This window comes from Nothobranchius furzeri, chromosome 6 (genome assembly GCF_043380555.1).
Source record: "Nothobranchius furzeri strain GRZ-AD chromosome 6, NfurGRZ-RIMD1, whole genome shotgun sequence".
NCBI classification, from domain to species: domain Eukaryota; kingdom Metazoa; phylum Chordata; class Actinopteri; order Cyprinodontiformes; family Nothobranchiidae; genus Nothobranchius; species Nothobranchius furzeri.
This window is the reverse complement of record NC_091746.1, coordinates 50,427,470-50,443,861: the sequence shown is the minus strand read 5'-3', so window position 1 is coordinate 50,443,861 and position 16,392 is coordinate 50,427,470. Positions and strand designations below refer to the sequence as shown.

The window sequence follows — 16,392 nt, the reverse complement described above, 5'->3', positions numbered from 1 at the left end:
TGCCCGAAGGAGGAGTGCGAACTCTACCGCCGGGCGCTGGTCCTGGTCTTACGGTTTTACACGAGAGACAGTCTCACATTAACCTGCCTCCAAGCAGCGGTGTGAGTTGCAGACTGTGAGGAGTAGCAATACGCTTAACAGTTAGCATTTTAATGAGTAGTATTACTCGAAGGGTAGCGATACCACCCACACAGGGCACAGCCGCAACGCTTACCCCACCTAACCACCCTAGACTAGCGTTAGCTGTCTAAATGGTATTGTTAGCTGCAAAGCTAAACACCAGGAGGGTCATGGACGCCATGAGCGATGCCGCTAAGGCGGCTGAAAACCCGAACCTCAACCTGGACCGAGCTGGAGTGAAACTCTGCATCTCGTGGACCCGCTTCCACTCGAACTCCTGGACCGCCACCTTGCGGACAGCCCAATGGACTTCCGCGGAGCAGAGGATGGCGACAATTCCAACGCAGCATCAGAGCTCCTCATGACAGATGAAGAGGAGGAGGACAGCCCCATTCTGACCTCCTCAGGCCGGGTCGCAAAACCTTAGCTCCTGAGCAGTGGCTGTGTCAGCGCCGGAGAATCGGCGTCACCTGCCCTGGATCTGGATCTGCAGGACGTGTGCAAACGCGCTGCAGAGAAGCTCAACATCCGTTGGCTGGAGGTCCAAGCAGAATCGGAAATCAGAAAGCGATGTCAGGAAAAGAAACGGGATGACGAGGCTCTGAAATTATGCCCCCCCAGACGGGCACCAGTACACCCCGTAGCCCCTCCTCCACCTCAATGCCAAACTTTTGCCCAAGCTGCGGCCCGCCTGTCCCCAACCTTCAAGATTCCAAAGTTGGCGAAACAGCAGTCGGCTCCAGCGTCATCTCAGAGACCCGCCCCAGCTAAAGTTCTGTGGAACAAGAGGCCTAACGCCACTCATCCGGATCAACCTCCGCCCGCCTCTACTCAGGTGGGGAGGAGAAGGAAGTGTCTAGCCTGACAGGCTACCAAGACGCAGCGAGCGAACTGTTTCCAGTTCCGTGCTTGGATGTTCTGCGCATGAAAGAAGAGATGTTCCAATCTGCTCCATGCACCCCAAAGAGACAGTGTGTTATTCCCGTATGCAACCAAGATGGCCCGGTGACATGTCTCACAAGCACTGTTCTATGTTCTCAAACATTAAAAATGTGAACGCTGTCACATCCAGGCAGTGTGCTGAGGGCGCAGCTAAAAAAGTTGAAAAACAAAAGATCAATGAATCAAGGGGCGGAGACTACTCATTTCCTAAACAAAATGAGTACACCCCCCATGTTCAAACACGTCCACCTCAGGTCTCAGTCCCCGCACATGCGCAGTACAAATCTGCTCACGATTCACCCCAGATCCACTAGAGGGCGAGCTCGTTCCACACATGACGGAGGGGCCTGTCAGCCCGGTGTCGCTGAGAATAAAAGACTGGGAGAAATGCACGGAGTCAGACTGAGTTCTGAAAACAATAAGCAGAGGATATAGGCTGCAATTTGCAACAGTTCCCCCTCGCTTTATAGGCGTGGTTCAATCACAAGCCAAGGGAGAAGCCACTCATTTCCTACAGGAGGAAATTTCCTCACTGTTAGAGAAAGAAGCAATAAGAGAAATCCCTCCAGAGCAAAGAAGGTGTGGGTTTTACTCAAGATACTTTCTGGTTCCAAAGAAAGGCGGAGGGATGCGAGCTATTCTGGACCTGCGGAGTTCGAACAGATATCTCAGAAAATACATGTTCAGAATGCTGACGCACGCTTCCCTACAGCGCTTTCTCCACCCGGGAGACTGGTTCACACTCCACCAGCTCCTCCGGCAGGACCCCAAGGCGTTCCCGGACCAGATTGGAGATGTAACCTCTCTAACGTGTCCTGGGTCGACCCGAGGGCCTCCTGCCGGCAGGACATGCCCGAAACACCTCCCCAGGGAGGCGTCCAGGAGGCATCCTTACCAGATGCCCAAACCACCTCAACTGGCTCCTTTCGATCCGGAGGAGCAGCGGTTCTACTCCGAGTCCCTCCAGAATGTCTGAGCTCCTCACCCTATCTCTAAGGCTGAGCCCGGCCACCCTATGGAGGAAACTCATTCCGGCCGCTTGTATCTGCAGTCTCGTTCTTTTGGTCATTACCCAAAGCTCATGACCATAGGTGAGGATTGGGACGTAGATCGACCGGTAAATTGAGAGCCTGGCTTTCTGGCTCAGCTCCCTCTTCACCACAACAGATCGGCTCAGCGTCCGCATCACTGCAGACGCTGAACCAATCCGCCTGTCGATCTCCCGATCCCTCCTACCCTCACTCGTGAACAAGATCCCGAGATGCTTAAACTCCTCCACTTGAGGTAGGACCTCTCCCCCGACCCGGAGTTGGCAAGCCACCCTTTTCTGGTCAAGAACCATGGTCTCAGATTTGGAGGTGCTGATCCTCATCCCAGCCGCTTCACACTTGGCCGCGAACCTACCCAGCAAGAGCTGAAGGTCAGAGCTGGATGAAGCTAGGAGGACCACATCATCCGCAAAAAGCAGAGACGAGATTCTCCTGCCACCAAACTCGACACACTCCCCCCCACGGCTGCGCCTAGAAATTCTGTCCATAAAGGTAATGAACAGAACCGGTGACAAAGGGCAGCCCTGGCAGAGTCCAACCCTCACCGGGAACAGGTCCGACTTACTACCGGCTGTGCGGAACAAACTCACGCTCCTCTGGTAAAGGGACTGAATGGCCCTAAACAGAAAGCCACCCACCCCACACTCCTGGAGCATCCCCCACAGGGTGCCCCTGGGGACACGGTCATAAGCCTTCTCCAAATCCACAAAACACATGTGGATTGGTTGGGCAAACTCCCATGCCCCCTCCATCACCCTTGCAATAGTATAGAACTGGTCCACAGTTCCACGGCCAGGACGAAAACCACATTGCTTCTCCTCAATCTGAGACTCAACTATCGATCAGACCCTCCTCTCCAGTACCTTGGAGTAGACCTTTCCAGGGAGGCTGAGGAGTGTGATCCCCCTATAGTTGGAACACACCCTCAGGTCACCCTTCTTAAAGATGGGGACCACCATCCCAGTCTGCCACTCCACAGGAACTGCCCCCGATGACCACGCAATGTTGCAGAGACGTGTCAACCATGACAGCCCTAAAACATCCATAGCCTTGAGATACCCAGGACGAACCGCATCCGCCCCCGGGGCTCCGCCGCTGTGTAGTTATTTGACTACCTCAGCAACTTCTGCCCCCGAGATTGGACAGTCCATTCCCAGGTCTCCCGGCTCTGGTTCCTCCTTGGAATGCGCATAGGTGGGATTGAGAAGCTCCTCAAAGTATTCCTTCCACTGTCCGACTATAGCCTCAGTTGACGTCAGCAGCTCCCCATCCCCACTGTAAACAGTGTGAGCGAGTTGCTGCCTTCCTCTCCTGAGGCGCTGGACAAATTGCCAGAACCTCTTTGGAGCTGATCGATAGTCTTTCACCATGGCCTCACCAAACTCCTCCCACGCCCAAGATTTTGCCTCAACAACTGCCACTGCTGCACCCTGCTTGGCTATCTGGTACCGGTCTACTGCCTCCGGAGACCCACAAACCAGCCACGCCCTGTAGGCCTCCTTTTTCAGCCTGACGGCTCCCCGAACCTCTGGTGTCCACCTGCGGCTACGGGTGTGGCCACCACGACTGGCACCGGCCACCTTGCGACCACAGCTAGCAACAGACTCCTCAACAATCGCAGAGTGGAACAAGGCCCACTCGGAGTCAATGTACCCCACTGCTGTCGGGACGTGGTCAAAGCTCTGCCGGAGGTAGGAGTTGAAGACCGTTTTAACAGGTTCTTCTGCCAGTCGTTCCCAGCAGACCCTCACTATGCGTTTGGGTCTGCCAGGTCTGTGCGGCATCTTCCCCTGCCATCTGATCCAACTCACCACCAGGTGGTGATCAGTTGACAGCTATGCTCCTCTCTTCACTCGGGTGTCCAAAACATACGGCCGCAGGTCAGATGATACGCCTGCAAAGTCTATCATCGACCTGCGACCTAGGCTGCCCTGGTACCAAGTGTACCGATGGGCATCCTTATGTTCGAACATGGTGTTTGTTATGGCCAAACTACGGCTTGCACAGAAGTCCAATAACGAAACACCACTCGAGTTCAGATCAGGCGGGCCGTTCCTCCCAATCACACCCCTCCAGGTCAAGCTGTCATTGCCCACGTGAGCATTGAAGTCCCCCAGCAGGACAATGGAGTCCCCTGATGGAGCACTATCTAGCACTCGTCCCAGGGACTCCAAAAAGGGTGGGTACTCTGAACTGATATTTGGCCCATAAGCACAAACAACAGTCAGGACTCGTTCCCCGACCCGAAGGCGCAGGGAAGCTATCCTCTCGTCCCCCGGGGTAAACCCCAACACACAGGCAGAGAGTCTTGGGGCTAACAAAAAGCCAACCCCAGCCCTCCACCTTTCACCCGAAGCAACTCCAGCAAAGGAGAGTGTCCAACCCCTCTCAAGGACTTGGGTTCCAGAGCCAATGCTATGTGTCAAGTTGAGTCCGACTATATCTAGCTGGTACCGCTCAACCTCTGCCACAAGCTCCTGCTCCTTCCCCGCCAGCAAGGTGACATTCCATGTCCCAAAAACCAGTTTTCTTGTCCGGGGATCGGACCGCCAAGGCTCCCGCCTTGGTCTGCCACCCGATCCACATTGCACCGGACCCTTCATGTTCCTCCTGCGGGTGGTGGGTCCACAGTTGGATGAGCCCATGTATCCGGTTTGGGCTGGCCCGGCCGGGCCCCATGGGTGAAAGCCCAGCCACCAGGCGCTCGCTCACGGGCCCCAACCTCAGGCCTGGCTCCAGGGTGGGACCCCGGTAACCCTCCAGGCCGGGAACTCCGACTCTTTGAATTTACCTCCATGAAAGATCCTGTGAACCGTTCTTTGTCTCACCCTTCACCTAAGACCAATTTACATGTTTCGAGTATCTCGTCCTCCCTTTCGGCCTCTCCCTGGGCCCGAGAGTGTTCGTAAGATGTACGGAAGCAGCTGTGGCACCGCTGAGAAGGAGGGGAATCAGAGTTGCTATGTACATTGACGACTGGCTTATCACAGCATTGTCTCGAAAAGAGGCTGCAGATCACACAGCCTTTTTGGCTCATCACATGGTGAGCCTGGGGTTCAGGATAAATTTAGAAAAGAGTGTCCATCTTCCCACCCAAACCATCCACTTTATAGGCCTGCTGCTGGACTCCACGCAGGCTATGGTGAAACTGAGTGGAGAGGGAATGAATGCAATAAAGAACTGCTTGGCTCAGTTCCACAGGGGGAACATGGTGTCACCCAGACTCTGCCAATGACTGCTGGGCCTAATGGCTTCAGCTCTGATGGCTGTCCCCCTAGGTTGTTTACACATGAAGGGAGTTCAGCGGTGGATGGCCAGACAGAAACTGGTCCAACACAGCTCTTGGAACATCAGGATCACAGCAGCCTGCACTGCTGCACTTCGGCCCCGGAGAAATTTACATCTCCTATTGCTGCGAGTGCCAATGGGCACAGTGCAAAGCAGAAAAGTGATCAAGACAGGCGCCTCTCTGTCAGGTTGGGGGGGGGGGGGGGGGGTCTTCGAGGAAGACCGGTGAATGGGTCCTGGCCCTCCCACATGCTCAGGTTCCACATAAATTATTTGGAACTGTTGGCAGTTTACATGACGTTGAGACATTTCCTCCCTCTCCTCGTAAACCATCATGTTCTGGTACGAACAGACAACACAACTGTTGTGGCGTACATAAATCAGCAGGGGGGTCTGAGATCCCAAAGCCTGCACATGTTAGCTCACAAGCTTGTTCTGTGGAGCAGCAGACACTTCTTGTCTCTGACAGCCACTCATGTACCGGGGATACGGAACCTGGGGGCAGATCTTCTCTCCAGAGGGAACCTCCTGTACGCTGAGTGGAGACTTCACCCAGAGGTGGTCAGGATGATCTGGATGCGCTTCGGGCAGGCCTCGATAGACCTGTTTGCCTCTCGGGAGAACACTCAATGTCCCATGTTTTTCTCCCTAAACGACCAGGACGCACCTCTGGGAGTGGATGCATTTGCCCACAGATGGCCACAGCCCTGCTCTAAGCGTCCCCCCCCCCCCTCTCATCTCACCCACGCTCACCAGAGTGAGAACGGAGGACCTGGTAATGATTCTGATTGCGCCCCATTGGCCATCGAAACACTGGCTGGCGGAGATCACACAGCTCCTTTGTGGAGAACCGTGGCCCCTCCCCTACACAGAGATCTGCTATCTCAGGTACAAGGGGAGGTTTTCCACCCACACCCGGAGGGTGTCCCTCTGGGCTTGGCCCGTGAGTGGTCCAACCTACAGGCTGTAGGACTCCCACATAGGGTCATTGAGACCATTCAGGGTGCAAGGGCTCCCTCAACTAGGTCTCTGTATGACTGCAAGTGGTCTATTTTTGAAAAATGGTGTGGGGAGAAACAGGAAATGCCTTTTCAGTACTCCGTGGCAGTCATACTGACCTTCTTGCAGGACCTGATGGATAAAGGAAAAGCTTTCTCCACCATCAAGGTGTATTTGGCTGCAATATCAGCCTGCCATATTGGTTTTGAAGGGAAGTCGATTGGACAGCATCCCCTTGTGAGTCGATTTATGAGAGGCATGCAAAGGCAAGTTCCCGTCTCTAGGAATCTGGCTCCACAATGGGACCTACTGCTAGTTCTGGAGGCCTTAATGTCTTCTCCTTCTGAACCACTGGAGCAGGTGGATTTGAAGGTGGCTACATTAAAAAAGGCGCTGTTGCTGGCACTTGCAGCGGGTAAACGTGTGGGTGAAATACATGCTCTGTCTGTTCACCCGTCATGTACCAATTTTCCCAAGGGGACTCGAAAGTGACCTTACTCCCTAATCCCACCTATATGCCACAGGTGCTGGGGGCTTTTTCCCCCCATTGCTTTGGTTTCCTTCTGCCCTCCTCCTCAGTGGAGCAGAATCTCCGTGCACTTTGTCCGGTGCGTGCATTACATATATACATGGACAGGACAGAGACTATGCGAAAGAGCAACCAGCTTTTTGTGTCCTGGGCCAAAAATTGGTTGGGGAAGCCCATATCAAAGAACGGACTTTCTTACTGGATTGTAGGAGCCATTTCCTTAGCCTACAACTCCAAAAGGGCTCTACCTCCTGAGGGCCTTTGTGCACATTCTACTAGGACTTTCTTCCTCATGGGCCCTAATTAAGGGAGTGTCCATTCAGGAAAAATGTGATGCGGCGAGCTGGACCTCCCCTCACACATTCACTCTGTTCTACAAGCTAGATGTCACAACACCGTCACTAGCTCACTCTGTGCTGGGTATGGCTCCCACTATCTGAGCTGTGCACACGATATGATATTTGGAAGTACAGACTGTGGATCATATTCTGCCTTGCTATCCAGGAATCAGTATTTTCCCATAGTGAGACACGAAACGAATGCTATGAAAGAGAACTTTAGGTTACTGTCGTAACCCTGGTTCTCTGAGTAGCATGAGTGAGTGTCTCACCATACCGCCCTCCTTGCTATTTCGTAGCGAGGAAGAGGTGGTCATTTTAGAATATTGTCAGTGAGAAGCCGGCCTAATATATAGGTGGGGTTCCCGCCTCCTATATGCTGACAGATTTGTTCCAGCCAATCAGGGCTGGCAGTGTGGAATAAGAGCTTCTGATGAGGTCACGCCTAGGCGTTCCCATAGTGAGACACTGACTCATGCTACTCAAAGAACCGGGGTTACGACAGTAATCTAAAGTTTTCCCATCTTAAATCTGTGGTCTGACAACTATTAATATTTGTTATTGTTTTTGTTTGGAACCGTTCTTTGTTGTATTATTTTTAATTGATTTTATGACTCGACTATTTTATGCTTCTGTTGTTGTTTTTTGTACAGCGCTTTGGTTGGTAGTAATGCCATGTTGAAAGCGCTTTTATAAATAAAATGGTATGTTATTGTAGTCTGTCCTGGATGGTGCATTTTTATTTACTTTCACCTAGGGCTGGGCGATCTATAAAAACTTTGATCTTTTCCCTTTACTTGACTTGTTTTGAAATGTGATTTATTTTTCTTATTATTTTATTTCATTTTTATATTGTCCTTCATGGGATTATTCAACTGTGTTCCTCTGAACAACCTCATCATAAACTGTTCCAACTTTAGCTATACTGACTAGTTTCTCAGGTGCAATGGATGGACCCAAGTAAACCATCGCTTTAGTAAAAGTTATGATAACAGGACTGAAAAAAGCAGAAAGATCATCCCTGCAAATCCTGTCTGTTGGTCTGTGGGGTCACAGAGGTCACACCACATCTACGCAGGGTGTGGGCCTCTTCTCAACAACACTTTAAGCTGATATGTGTGTTCAGAATGGGTGCTGCCAGCTGTTACTAAAGCTGACTGAACCGTAGGAAGGCTAACCAATGTCACCGGGAACATCGACCAAACCAGCAGAAAGGCCTAAAGCTCCAGCAACCAGCTAGTACCGGCCTCACAGAGCACAAACACACTCGCATGCATGCACACCCACATCCTGGCAGGTCAAAGTGTGAAGAGAATAATGTCTAATTGCTCAAGTTTTACTGAAGCTGACTTTTTATTTTACCACAAACAGAAAATCACATTTGCCACATCTATGTTTCAACCTTTAAAATAAAAACACAGAAAAGAAAGGAAGAAGTAGCAAACTGTCATGTAAACAAGAGAATTTCATGCAACAAGAAGTCAACACATGCCACCTTAAAACAAGCAGCTGAAGCACAAACTCATGTGAACCTGCACAGAAGCTACAGGTGGGGTTTTCTCAGTAGCTTACACTCAATCTATAAACTAAAGCACGTGCAGCTTCCAGTAGGAGAACCAAACGGCTATCTAAGGGTCAATCCATTCCTTTATGATGCCATTCACCTCAAGATAAATCCTCCTTTAAAAGCCGTTACAAAGTCTGATTGCTTAATTCAGCAAGTCACGGGTCTATACAAGGTTAGAACAGCTTCAGGCTAAAAGGAAACTTGAGAGGTTCAGATTTTTTCCAAAACACTCAGATACATTTAATAGTTTAAATTAAAGTTTTATATAGAAGTGCACCAACATAAAAAATGTTGGCCAAAACAAAAAAAAAACAAAATACGGAAACCAAGGCTGAAAACCGAAACACCGACATGAACGATTCTGTCAATAATCCATAGCATTTGTGGCTACGATGTGTCCTAACCTCACTAAAATCAAGTCATTGCAGTAAATCAATTACAAAATCATGAATTAATTTATGTAGCTCTGACATAAATTAAAACTCTAAATAAAATGTTTCACTTGACCCCACTCCTGTGTATATTAAATAATAATAAATTAAAAATAAATAAAATTATAAATGTACAGGCTTATAATTACCTGCTGAGGACTGTAAAATTAACCCTTTATACACCAAAGTAGAAATACTACGTTTAATGAGCCAAAGCTGCAAATAAAATCCATCATGAAGTTATTACTCTACTCTAGAAGATAGTGGAGATGTGTAACTTCAGTCTGAGCAACACTTTCGGGTAGGGTTGCTCAATTAATCGAATTTTAATCCCAATTACGATCTGAGTTTGGAACGGTTACAAAAACAAAACGAGACGATTATTTTCTCCTCCCTCTTGCACTGCTCCAAGTTGCAAATCAAGCGCTCCTCCCACATTGTTGCCAACTTAGCTAATTAGTTGCTATTGCTAACATCTTTTCAGACCCCCTTCTTGACTTTTTAAATTGTAAAAGTGCCTAGCGAACAATGTAGAAACATCTCTGGTAACCCAATAAGCAATAACCAATAAGCAATAACCAATAGCTGCACAACTGCTAAGCTAACCACATGTTGGCAGATAACATGTCTGTTGTTTGCTGATGTTTGCTTAAACTCGTGTTTTCATTCAGTGTACAAAATACGAGGTCCGAATGTCCTTTTGTCATTAGCATCAAAGTGTGTAAACACCCCAACCTGTATACCTTTACTGTGAGCCGTCCAAAAAGCCAAGCAAATATCACAAACAAGAGACTTCATTCAAGAACCAGAACTGTGAAATTTGTCCAGAAGTTGCTTCTTGAAATATTATTTCTTCTTATTTAATATTGGCAAAGCATTTTCACCTGGACTGGAACTCCGCCAGAGAGTTTGATGGGTCCTAAAAAAACGCACGCAGGTGGATTTGAGGGCAGGGCCACTGTGCACCTTCACACTGGAGACACTCCTGAACACGGGGGCCGAGCAGCTGGTCGCCACAACATGCAGGAGGCTCGCCATGGTGCGTTCACGCTGTGGGGTGGGGGGGCCTCGACAGGACAGACAGCAGCCCTCCTGAAGAGAAAGGATGTTGGACACAGGCCAGAAGATAAAGAGAGAGTGGTTAGAGGTTCAAAAGGATACAAGTGTGGACAAGTGACATGAAAATAAGAATGTCAATAGTTTTCTAAAGAGGATCCAGAGGAAAGCTACATGTTTCACTAGAAGCATGCGTGTGACCTTTAACTACGCAACAGGCCACATTTGTTGCCAAGTAGGTTTCACGGAAATACAGGCTTAAGTTGTGTGTCTTCTGTAAGAAAGAGCATGAAAATATTGTTCTAAGGTCTTAGCATGGGCTAAAATACTAAACAGTCACACATGACAGTGCATTTACACTAAAATCAGATAATGGGACTACAATAAACTGGTGCTGGAGGCTGGTGTGGCACCTTGGGTGATAAGGTCATTAATACATGTTGGGGTATTGACTATAATTTAGATTTTCAACTTCACACTTAGATCAAAGAAAAAGTAAATCAATTTGCAGCTTTTCTCTTATTTGTATCTTGGAGTGTGTATTGTTGTTTAAGAAATCTAGTATTTTGATTTTGCTTATACAAATGTCAATCTATAGTATTTTAATTACAGGAAAACACATTTAAACCCCCTGTATAACATCAGTGTAAAACGTCTATGGGATTGTCTTATGTAAACAAAACAAAAATATTGGATTATTCATGCACTTACTATTATTGAACATTATAATCATACAGATATTTAATTTTTGCACATTGCAGAGCAATGCTCAGGTGAAAAGGTATCCAAAATAAGAGCAAAAAGAAAATGACCTCTAAATAAAATACTATATTGTTGTACTAGCACTGAATTCAAACTAAGTCTCACATGCCACTCCTTTGAAAACCCCACATAATGTCTACTGACATGAACATGTTTGCTGCTTCGTAACAACGTGTTAAAATAAATCCCGTTAACGTTCTCCAGTTACTAGTCAGCAAAGTAACACATTCAGTGAAATCCACACAAATTGCCTTGAGCACAAAGACGCTACTTTACAACGGTCATCGGTTTTGTTATGTAGCATTTTAGATAAATCGGTTGTTGCTGTTTTCCACTGGGAACCAGAGTCCCGATCATCCACGCAGGCACTTTTCTTTTTGCCCCCTGTGCTGTGAAACACAACGCAGTGGAAGCTAACATGCTAACCGGTGCGTTAGCTGGCGGAAAACAACATAAGTCAGAACTGTTCACTATTGTAGGTAATGTATGAGTCAGGAAATTACTCCGCGCACTCATGACATGCAAACCGAAACAACTGCAATGTGAAATGTGAAAGTAGTGAGGTTAATGACGAATAACTAGACTGACCTTTGCAAAAAGCCCTGTGCAGCAGAAGCGAAACTTTCAGTGGACCCGGAAGTAGTTTCATAAACCGCGACTGGTGTTATGTTGAGTTGTGTTCCCCCATCGAAAGGTGTTCATTCAAAAGCTTCATTTCGTTTTTAACGTTTTTAGAAACTACAAATTTTTGAGAAAAACACCAGACGTTAGTTTTTGTACTTTATTGTCATTTTCTGTCACCTGTACCCGAAGAGACACTTCCTGATTCCTGAATGTCACAATTAAAGACGTTTCTCTTGTTTTCAGAAGTAAACTAGATTCGTGACCAACTGACCAGTTACTTCATTAAGTACATATCCTGATAATGAAAATTTACATTAGTCAGGTAACCCATTTATTATGACTGGATGGGGCACTTTTCAAACGGTAAAATATTTCGACATAACAACGGCACAGAGATTATTATGTGCATCACAGAAGTATTTCTGCTGAGCTTTCACCTTAATCAGACTGGGCACAAACTCACAAACTCCCCAAAATGTGCATATATTTTATCAAACATGCGTTTCTGTGCTGATGTTATTGTGAAGGTCAAGAGGAAGCAGATTTCAAACTACTACATCTACGACCATCCAATGTTTTAAAAAAAGACCCATAACATAATTTAAATACAGCTACAACTCTTCAATACCACTGAGGGGCGCTATAATACACCTCAAGTTCAAACCTGTACACGTGTTCAGTTCAGGTCATGGAAAGACTAACTTCTAGTTTATCAAGGAATAACTAAATATGAGCTGTTTCCTGATTTTAATTTATTTTTGTCTGTGCTCAAACTTATACCACCTCAAACTGAGCACAAAACACTAGACCTATAGTCCTGGACAAAGGTTTTCCACGTTTCTAGGCTGGCGGCCTCATCAGAGCAAAGTCATTTCGTCTAGACTAACATTTTTCATGATTTTCTTGTCATTTTAAATGATCTTGATAAATTATTATTGACACAATTAAAAGATAAAAAAAATTGGCAAAATTTCCACTGAATTCTAATAGCAGATCATTTTCATAGGTTTACCTTGTGCAAAAAAGTGAAGTGGCTAATAATATATATTTGAATATCGTTAAATAAAAATGATTCAACTCCCGGGTCCACTGATCTAGGACTTTGTTGGATATTTCACCTGTTTTTATAGTGTTACTTTAGGCCTAAACATAGTTGTCCTCCCAGTTGCCTACTTCCCATTTTTAAAGCAAAACACTGATTCAACATGTACAAGCAGCCAAAAAGGAGTAAAAAACAGGTAAGTTTCACAACTGGCACTGTCGCACTTGTTTTGTTAATTAAAGTAAAACTGGATATTGTCATAAACTTAAAAAAAAATCTTTAAAAAAAATTGGTTTATAATTTTTTTATAATCTCATAGAGTTTAATGTTTCCTGACTTCCCTTTAACTTTCTTTACAGACCTCATGTCTTTCTGACTGCATGGCTCACTTCTCTAAAACTAATGGTACGCATGAAGTTCGGTGTGTATGGTGGGCAAAAATGGGGTTTTCTTTGTCTTATCCAAAAATATTAGCATCTAAGAATACAAAAAAGAAAGAAAACAATCTTTTATATAGCGCCTCTCAAGATAAAAATCACAAGGCGCTTCACATAAACAAAAAAAATGTCAATAAATTATTAAAAATATGTTTAAAATGAGAAAGAAAAAATGAAATTGTGATAAAAAAATAATAATGTAAGGAAAAGGAGAGAGAAAATACATAGGAAAGAGGGAAATCAGTGGATCATGGGAAAGGTAGAATAAGTAGAAAGAGCAGAATAAGGAAAGGGTGGTGATGAAGAATCAGAATCAGAAAAACTTTATTTATCCCTGAGGGGCAATTAAAAAAAATAACAGCAGAGCAGCATGATGTTGGACATACGAACATTGAATAAAAAGGCAATAAGGAAATAATAAAGCAGCAAGAAGATGGATAAAACAGAAAAATATGCAAAAAACACTGAGATGGATAAAACAGTAAAGAATGCAAAAATCACTGAGTAAGTGAATAAAGTGACTAAAGTGTCATCTGTATAAAAGTTAAATATATGGAGAGCCCAGGGAGAGGGTTTATCGGGGGATGGTCTTAGGGGTAGCAGTAGCTCAGGTGGTAGAGCGGGTTGCCTCATGATCGGAAGGTCATGGGTTTGATTCCAGCTCCTGCCAGGGGTATCCTGCTGTTGTGTCCTTGGGCAAGACACTTCACCCAACTTGCCTGTGTTAGTGGTGGTCAGAGGGGCCGACGGCGCCAAATGGCAGCCTCGCCTCTGTCAGACCACCCCAGGGCGGCTGTGGCTACAAGTAGCTTACCATCACTAGCAGTGTAGAAGAGTAGAGGCCCCAGCACAGAGCCTTGTGGGACACCATGAGAGAGGGATGTGGTGAAGGACAGAAACTTGGAGACAGCCACAGAGAAGGAACACTCAGACACATGAGAACCACTCCAGAGCAGATCCTGATAGACCAACCCAGTCTCTCAACCTATCCACTAGCAGGTGATGGTCAACAGTGTGGCTTCAGTCAGGTCCAGCAGGACCAGAACAGAACAGTCCCCTGCATCACTCAGTGCGTTTACATGCAGCCAGTAACCCTTTTAAAACCCGAATATTCACAATAACCCGGTTCCGCGGGTCCTTGTAAACACTGCCAAAAACCCGGATATGCTCATAACCGGGTTTTTAAAAACCCGGTTACTACACCTGGGGTAACCCTTTTCTAACCCGAATGTTTGGTCGTGTAAACGCATATCGGGATATCCCCATCAAAGCGTGTGTTCTGCGCATGCTCTGTTCACAAAGAATCTTGGTCTTTTGAGTAGCGAGACATCTTGTATGCGCCAGAACACCGGAAGTAAACAACAAGTTGGGGGCAAAATGGCGAGTTGCGGCACAGCATCACACTTTGAGTGATGAGTAAACTAAAGCGCAAACAAACGCGGTCACTATCTCTTCCGAACTGGGAAACATGTTGTTGTTTTCACGGATACCAAAACAAGAAGAACCGGAAATGACGCATATTGGGTCTGGACATAGTCCATATGTCCTGACGCTACCCCAACGTCCGCATTTAAATCGGGTTATGCAAGTTAGAGGTAACTCTTTCTATTTATGCTTGTAAACGGGTTATTCTGATCAACTCAGAAACCCGAATCCCGACCTTAACCCGATCATAACCAGGATATTGGCTGCATGTAAACGTACTGACTGTGAGTCAGAAAGTCATTAGAGACCCTAAAAAGAGCTGTTTCAGTAGGATGAGTTATATGAAAACCTGACTGGAAGATATCATAGATGTTATGTTCACCAAGAGCAGCTGTGGGTTGTTAAGCCACAACTTTTCCAAGATCTTGGAGATGAACGGAAGTTTAGAGATGGGTCTGAAGCTGCTATGGAGAGAAGAGTCAAGACTCGTTTTTTTAGGAAGCGGGTGGATTATCTCGTTCTTAAAGTAAGAAGGGAACTGACCAGAAACCAGAGAGGCATTAATTTTATGGGCCATTCCCATCTGTACCTGGTCGGCCCGGCCCGAATAGCATAGCTTGCTTACATATCTTGGTGGCCTGCCTTTTTTCAGGGTGCAACAAGACTGTTTTTCAGCCCTCTTTCTGAGGTGGTCTGCTTCAGGCTGACCAGGGCCAACACACCCACTGCTGACAGCAAATTCACACCTTCCATTAGAGCAAGCCTCTGATTGGTGGGTAGAATCAGCCCACATGGGCTTAAGGCATGCTCAATTCATAATCATTCATTACCATGCTGATTACCTAGAAGCTGAAAATGTCTGTGACTGCATTCCTTGCGTACCTAAGCAAGGATGTGTGGAATCAACTGGGCCAGGCTGGGGCCGACTGGAGCTATCCAGGCAGGGCCGACCAGGTACAGATGGGAACGGCCCAATAGAGAGCACGCTGGGACCGATGGACTGAAAAGCACTTTTAAAGAAAGTAGGATGTCGAGGGTGTATGCAGAGGTCTTCATGGAGGTAAGTTTTGTTACCTCAGGCAAAGAAACAGGAGTAAAGCTAGGATGATGGGCCGGGTTGGAGTCGGGAGAGGCAGAGATAAGGCTGAAGGAGAGATGCTAGATCTGACCTTATTGACTTTGTCCACAAAGAAAGACAGAAAGTTCTCACAGTTTGCAACAGAGTGGATGTAGGCTGCAGGAGAGGCAGGAGAGACAATACTGCTGATGGTGTTAAACAGCACCTTGAGGTTCCCTTTGCTCTGGGACACCAGGTTGGAGAAATAAGCAACCCTTCTGTCTCTGACTGCAGAGTTAAAGGATGTGAGGTCCTTTAGATGCAGCAGATGGACGTGGGGACGGGTTTTCTTTCACAAGTGCTAGCGCAAGGGTATTTATAAAGCTCCTTTCACAATAACAATGACAAGATGCTTTACAAACACAGTAAAACCATGTAAATTAAAACTAAAAATAATAATAAACTAAAACAAAAAAGTACAAATATGTATAAAAATACAAAATAACGGGAGCCTGAAAAAATCTAGGAATGACAGAAACAGCATGAAGAGAAGCTAATGAGGAAGAAGAGGATAAACAAGGGTTCCTCAGCTTGAACAGATGAGTTTTTAGCTGCCTTTGCAAAGGTCTATAAATATGAGCGAAAAGGAAATACAACTACTTACAAATCTTCAAAACTCAATATCTCTGAAAATGATTGATGGATGACAAACCAAAGAGACATTGT

At 46.4% G+C, this 16,392-nt stretch overlaps 1 protein-coding gene across 1 annotated transcript in view; it reads right to left on the bottom strand.

Moving 5' to 3' along the window:
• nnt (nicotinamide nucleotide transhydrogenase) overlaps positions 1 to 11,771 on the bottom strand; it is a 49,432-nt gene extending 37,661 nt beyond the window's left edge. Inside the window, exons 1-2 of the mRNA XM_015940894.3 lie at positions 11,670 to 11,771; positions 10,148 to 10,355 (exon numbers count right to left, since the gene is read on the bottom strand). Of these exons, the coding sequence (XP_015796380.3) occupies positions 10,148 to 10,301 (154 nt within the window). The 5' untranslated portion in view covers positions 10,302 to 10,355; positions 11,670 to 11,771. The remainder of the gene's footprint in view (positions 1 to 10,147; positions 10,356 to 11,669) is intronic.
• Positions 11,772 to 16,392: the final 4,621 nt, after the last annotated feature.